The 5,909-nt window shown below is 47.7% G+C and overlaps 1 protein-coding gene across 1 annotated transcript; it reads right to left on the bottom strand.

Moving 5' to 3' along the window:
* Positions 1-3,554: 3,554 nt before the first annotated feature.
* Positions 3,555-5,828, bottom strand: LY6K (lymphocyte antigen 6 complex, locus K). Its single transcript, XM_011975726.1, has 3 exons — positions 5,789-5,828; positions 5,332-5,445; positions 3,555-3,927 (listed from the first exon to the last, which is right to left on the bottom strand). The coding sequence occupies exons 1-3, from the start codon at positions 5,826-5,828 to the stop codon at positions 3,647-3,649; spliced, it is 435 nt and encodes a 144-aa protein (XP_011831116.1). The 3' UTR covers positions 3,555-3,646.
* Positions 5,829-5,909: the final 81 nt, after the last annotated feature.

Here is a 5,909-nt window from a genome sequence, read left to right as displayed (position 1 = left end):
TGTACTAAGTTCTGGTTATTTTTAGTGGTTGTAATCTCCTTCTTTCCTACTCTCTTAATCATGGGATTGCTAACATCTGCTCTGTGTTTCTGTGCCGTCTACAGCCTCTGGCCTTGGTACTGTTCTTCAAAACTGGTATTTCTAACCTTACTTTGACTTCTCCACTCAATCTCCCACAGTTCATCACTCAACTGCTCTCTTTCCATCTTGACCTTCTGAACCGGCTCACACCCAGATATACATTTGTCATCTGCCTTTCCCCCTCATAAACATGGACTGCTGCTGGGGAAAATCCACCACTGAACTCTTGCAGGTCTTTGCAAATGTTTAATGCCCTGTCTTAGTCATGACCTCCACAATGCTAGGCTATCCTATGTTATGTCCCCTAAGATATCCCTTCTCTCTTGCCTTTAGGGATAGTCTGAAGCTTCCATCATGGCACTCAAAGTCCAACCTTATTTGTACCCTCATTCTCTGAGCAGACACAACTGTATTCTGTTTCACAGAGAAAATATGAGTGCTGGGGATGAATTCTTTCAACTTCCTGGTCCATTCTCATACATGATCTTTCTCTGTATTCTTGCCTATTGCTCTTCCACGTTGATAGAAGTGTCTACTCTCCTTGTCAGTGTCTCAGCCTTGGATCTGTCCCCTGTTCTATTCTGCCTGTGTAAGGACCTTCCCTGACCAGCTGGGCCACCATCTCCTGCTTCTCCAATCCCTCACTCTAGACTGACTCTTAACCTTTTGTCAACAAATACTCAAGCTTTTACATTCATAATGGAGCATCTATGTTGAACCTTATTCTTTTCTAGACACTACCCTCCATTCTGTCTTCCATCCATGGTGACTTTTCTAGAAAGAGCATCTATCACACCGGAGACAGCAAACTCCTCAATCCATTCTAATTCCTAACCCTGCAATAATTTTCTACGTCCCTTACTCAAGTAATTGGGAGTGCTCCTAGTATTACCAGAGACCCAGCAGTTCCCAATTTCGGACCTTTCCATATTCACATTTCTTGACTTGCTATTATTTTACATCACAGATTACATCCTTCATTTGAAGAGACTTTAATGGAAGGTTGCCATGGAAACTCTCTCATATGGCTGACCTCCTACCTCACTTGCTCTTTCTGAATGAAGTTCCCACTTTTGCCTGCCTTAACAAAAGTAATGCTCCCCAAACTCAAGTCCAGGGCTGTGAATTGGAAGCAGCTGGGGCTACTGTTTCTGGGTGCTGGTATTAATGGCAGGATGTGAACACAAGCCTGTGATGGGTAAAAAGATGTACACACAGGCAGAGCCTGACAGGTGCTGGTGGTCCTATACGGTCCTGAGTTGCTAGGACCCTCCTTGCCCACTGCCCCCAGAATGGACTTTGGCCTCAGGTTTGAAGTGTTCAGATGTGACTGAGATGAGCCTGTTTCCCATGCCTCAGGAAGAGCGAAGAAACTCTATCTGGAAGGTTCCCCAGGGTTCCCCACCCAGCAGCCTCTGGTATTAGACCAAGCAGTGGCTGGCCAGGATGGTGGTGACAGAAGGGAGACAAAAGTGGGCAGTGGGTAGGGTCACATCCTCCCTGACACTGAATAGGCAACCTGGGGAGGAAGGATGAGTGATCTTTAGAACGTTCATGGAAAATGCATACTGGGAAAAAGAATGCATGGATTTCAATTTTTTTTGCAACAAAATAAACTTATACTAACTTGTGAAAACACGTCTGAACAGGATCTAGTTTGAGGCCCTAAGAAGTATAAGACAATAGTTTGAAAAGAGCTCGTATCAGACACATGAATTCTGCTAAAATTGAAACCAGAACAAATATGCAATTGATGGTGAAGCTTGGCTGGAAAAATGGTGAAATCATTGATGATTTTTTGAAAGTTTATAGGGACGATGCCTCAAAGAAATCAGCAGTTTAAGTAAGTGGATTACTCATTGGAAGAAGGGAAGAGATGATGTTGGAGACGAAGTCCATAGCAGCAGACCAGCCACATCAGTCTGTGAGGAAACAATTCATCTTGTTTGTGCCCTAATTTAAGAGTACTGATTAATAACAGCAGAAACAATAGCCAATGCTGTAGGCATCCCAAGGTGTTCAGCTTACACAATTCTGACTGAAATTAAAGTTAAGTAAACTCTCCACTCAGTGGGTGCCAAAACTGTTTCTCCCAGCTCAGCTGCAGATAAGAGAAAAGCATTCTCCGGCAATTTTAAACAAGTGGAATCAAGATCCTGAAGCATTTCTTCAAATAATTATAGCCAGAGATGAAACATGGCTTAACCAGTACACTCCTGAAGGCAAAGCACAAGCGAAGGAATGACTACCGAGAGGTGGGAGTGGTCCCATCAGAGCAAAAGCAGACATGTCAAGGGCAAAGGTCATGGCAACCGTTTTGTGGATGCTCAAGGCATCTTGCTTATTGACCTTCTGGAGAGCCAAAGAACAGTAACATCTTATTATGAGAGTGTATAGAGAAAGTCAATGATTTAGCAGGAAAATACCCAGGAAATCATCACTCTGGAGAGCTTCACCAGAGAGCCCTTCTCCATCATGACAATGCTCCTGCTCATTCCTCTCATCAAACAAGGCCAGTTTTGTGAGAGTTTCAATGGGAAATCACTAGGCATACACCTTCCAGGCCTGATTTGGTTACTTCTGTTTTAAAACTTTAAAGTTAATAACGTAACAAAGACTGAAGTGGCATGGTTAAATTCCCAGGGTGCCCAGTTCTTTAGGGATGAACTGAATGGCTGCTACCATCACTTACAAAAGCATCTCAACCTTGATAGAGCGCATGCTGAGAAATAAAACCTATTTTTTAATTGTTATCTTTTAGTTCAATTTTTCTGTGAACTTTTGAAGTCCCCTTGTATTTGTTTCGGGTGGAACTCTGAGTCTGATTTCTCAGCTCTCCGTGGATGGCTGCATCTTGATAGAGAAATGAAGGCCATTTACCCCGATGCTCTCTACTGGGCCCAAGTTTCAGATGTTGAACACACACGTGTGGGAATTTATGAATCCGTGCATCTGTGCCAGCTGGTGGGTGAAGTCTAAGTTTCTTCAACAGAATTAGTTATCTTCTGCCTCCTGGAATCTGGTAGGAAAGGCTGAGGAAAAGCAGCCATCCATAGTGCCTCCACCACTGGAATGGGGGCAGCCCTAACGTGTGCCCCACTGTCCCCCATGCTGAGGAGTCCTTCACTCCAGGGATGTCTTCACCCCAATCATTCAGACTCCCCCAGTGTTTCTGCGTCACCTGAAAGGTCAGAAGCATCTGGGCACATACTCTCCATGAGTAGTGCTTTGGCCTCCCTCCCCATCAATACTGAAGCCCTCAGAGGCAGAGGGGAGTCAAGGAAAAGAGTGGCCGTCAGCAATAAATGAGTTACAAGGTTTGATTTCAAACAGAAAACCCTGTCACCAAAATCACTACTCAGGAGATCTGGACTTCCTCTCAATGTGAGCTGAAGAACCCTTGAGGGTTAAGAGCCAACTTCACCTGATCCCCACTCTCCCATCCCAAGACCCTGGGAAGTCAAACCAAGAGGTAATCAACAGAAAACAAGTTTAATGCAACAGGTGACAATAGTCTGGAGCGAGTCCATGCTTCAGAAGGCTCAGTCCATGACAGTCCCGTGGCTCAAGGCAGGCTAAGGCCGGCCGCAATGGAGACCAGCAGCAGGAGGACGGCCAGCCCCAGCCCACCACAGCTGTCACCCACACTCCCAGCATATTCTTTGAACGATGATGTGTTGATAGCCGGCCCCTGTAAATTGCAGTAGCGAGTTTTACAACACTTGAGGTAAAAGAAGGGCAGGGGCTCTTCCAGGAGAAACGGCTTCTCCTCTGGCTTGGGTATCTCAATCGCTGCACAACTAGCGGAGCACTGCTTCGAAATTATGAAAAAACGTGGAAATATTTCTAATAGGAAATAAAGACCGAGAGAAGGCAATCACGCAATTCTAACGCCTGACACCGAGGCCCTTCTGTCTGGGTCAAAGCCTTACCCCTGGTGGCCCTGTTCAAAGGTGCACACTCAATTGGGGCACCAAGTGGGGGTCGGGAGGAGGAGGGCCAGGCCTGTGTGTTGAATGCAGATTTGGGGAAGGGCTGGCTTCTGCGTGGTATGGCCTGTCCACATGCACTGGGAATGCGGGTCTAGGGGTCGCTATTTGGGAATACACAGGTCTCAACTTCTCAAACACAAGGTTGGCTCAGGCCTTTGTGACCACAGACAGACATATGACTCCCAGCCATTCTGGCCATCACCCAGGGCATGGAGCCGGCCTCTCGGTGGGCCTGGCTCGGCTCTGAGCTGGGGGTCTTGTCTCATGACCACACTTCATCTTATACTTCACTGTACAAATCATTTTGCCATATTAAGTTAAAAAGTCAACGTTGGCTACACTGAGTCTGAAGCATCACCTCGGCGCCCCACCAACTTCGTGGATACCGAAGGGCTGGAGAGCAACTGCTGGCTGGAATCAGAATTCACCAGCCCTGAAGATCGCCCTGTGGGCAGAATGTGCTGGGTGTCCAGATTCCCCTCAGGGAGGGCTTCATGTACCCAAAGGTTTTCAGGGGAATCACAGATGACAGAGCAGCGGTCTCCAGTTTTTGAGGCATGCACCCTTCTTCGAGAACACACTTGAAGGCTGTACACCTTGGTTTTGTGCATCTCTTGTAAGAGTGACACAGACACTGTTCTCAGTGGCGCATTTAACATTATTAAAGCTTAATTTTTCATTTAAAAATGGATGACATGAAACCCAGATTTTCTTCCTACCTCCCAATATTTTATCTGGACCCACTGTAGCAGGCACTGCCTTACACTGGCACAGTTCTTACGGACTGAACCTCACCCCACTCCCCCTTCACCTCTCCCTGGCCTCTCAGGACTTTGCTCTTCACATTTTAAAGGACAAAAACAGGCAGGGTGCGGTGGCTCACACCTGTAATCCCAGCACTTTAGGGGGCCGAGGGTGGGTGGATCACCTGAGGTCAAGAGTTTGAGACCAGCCTGACCAACACGATGAAACCCAGCCTCTACTGAAAATAAAAAATTAGCCGGTGTGGTGGCGCGCGTCCATAATCCCAGCTACTCAGGAGGCTGAGGCAGGAGAATCGCTTGAACCTGGGAGGCGAGGTTGCAGTGGGCTGAGATCACGCCACTGTACTCCAGCCTGACTCCATCTCAAAAAAAAAAAAAAAAAAAAAGCTACTTTCTATTAGTTATTCCCTATTGAGAAAAACTAGACAGCCCTGATTCCCGAAACTCCTCTGTTCACCTGCCTGTTGGTCTCCAATAAGAGGGAAGATACTCACTCACGGCCGCTATAACGCAGTATGGCTCTGTCCATTGGCACCTCCTCGGGTTCTCGCACTCAAAAGTGTTTTCTCTCTCACAAACGTGACACCACACTCTATCGTCACCCTCGTCTGAAAGGAGGAATAAAAAAGAAAGTAGAATGTTCCAGTTATCCGTGCCTAGCTGAGGCACACAGCCAGCATCCGAGCCAGCACAAACTCGGCGGGTCCCCATCTTTCTCCCCGCTGAGCAGTGGCTACGGCCACATGACTCTGAGTGAGCCGCATGGGGAGAAAGCAGGAAGGGTCTCAGGCCACGTAAGAGCTGCCCGCTTCCCCTTCGCCTTCCCCCATGATTTTAAGTGTCCCGAGGCCTCCCCAGAAGCCAGCACCATGCTTCCTGGACAGCCTGCGGTGCTGTGAGCCAATGACACCTCTCTTCTTTATAAACTGCCCAGCCCCCGGACTTCTTTACAGCCTGAGCGATTTGTCTTCTTTCCCGGGGGCTCCCCCATCCTCCCACATCCAAGCGCACAACATGAGCGCACAGCGCACCCCCACTCGGCCGCGGCACCCTGACCCCAGGCACAGCCACG

Source organism: Mandrillus leucophaeus, unplaced genomic scaffold (genome assembly GCF_000951045.1).
Source record: "Mandrillus leucophaeus isolate KB7577 unplaced genomic scaffold, Mleu.le_1.0 Scaffold158, whole genome shotgun sequence".
Lineage (NCBI taxonomy): Eukaryota > Metazoa > Chordata > Mammalia > Primates > Cercopithecidae > Mandrillus > Mandrillus leucophaeus.
This window is presented reverse-complemented; position numbering and strand designations above follow the sequence as displayed.

Excerpts from the sequence above, each read along its gene's own strand:
- LY6K (XM_011975726.1), bottom strand. The coding sequence starts at position 5,828 with ATGGGGGAGCCCCCGGGAAAGAAGACAAATCGCTCAGGCT. Across the intron at positions 5,446-5,788 it reads GAAGACAAATCGCTCAGGCT|ACGAGGGTGACGATAGAGTG; the intron begins GTAAAGAAGTCC and ends TCCTCCTTTCAG. Across the intron at positions 3,928-5,331 it reads CTGCGTTATAGCGGCCGTGA|AAATATTTCCACGTTTTTTC; the intron begins GTGAGTATCTTC and ends ATTTCCTATTAG.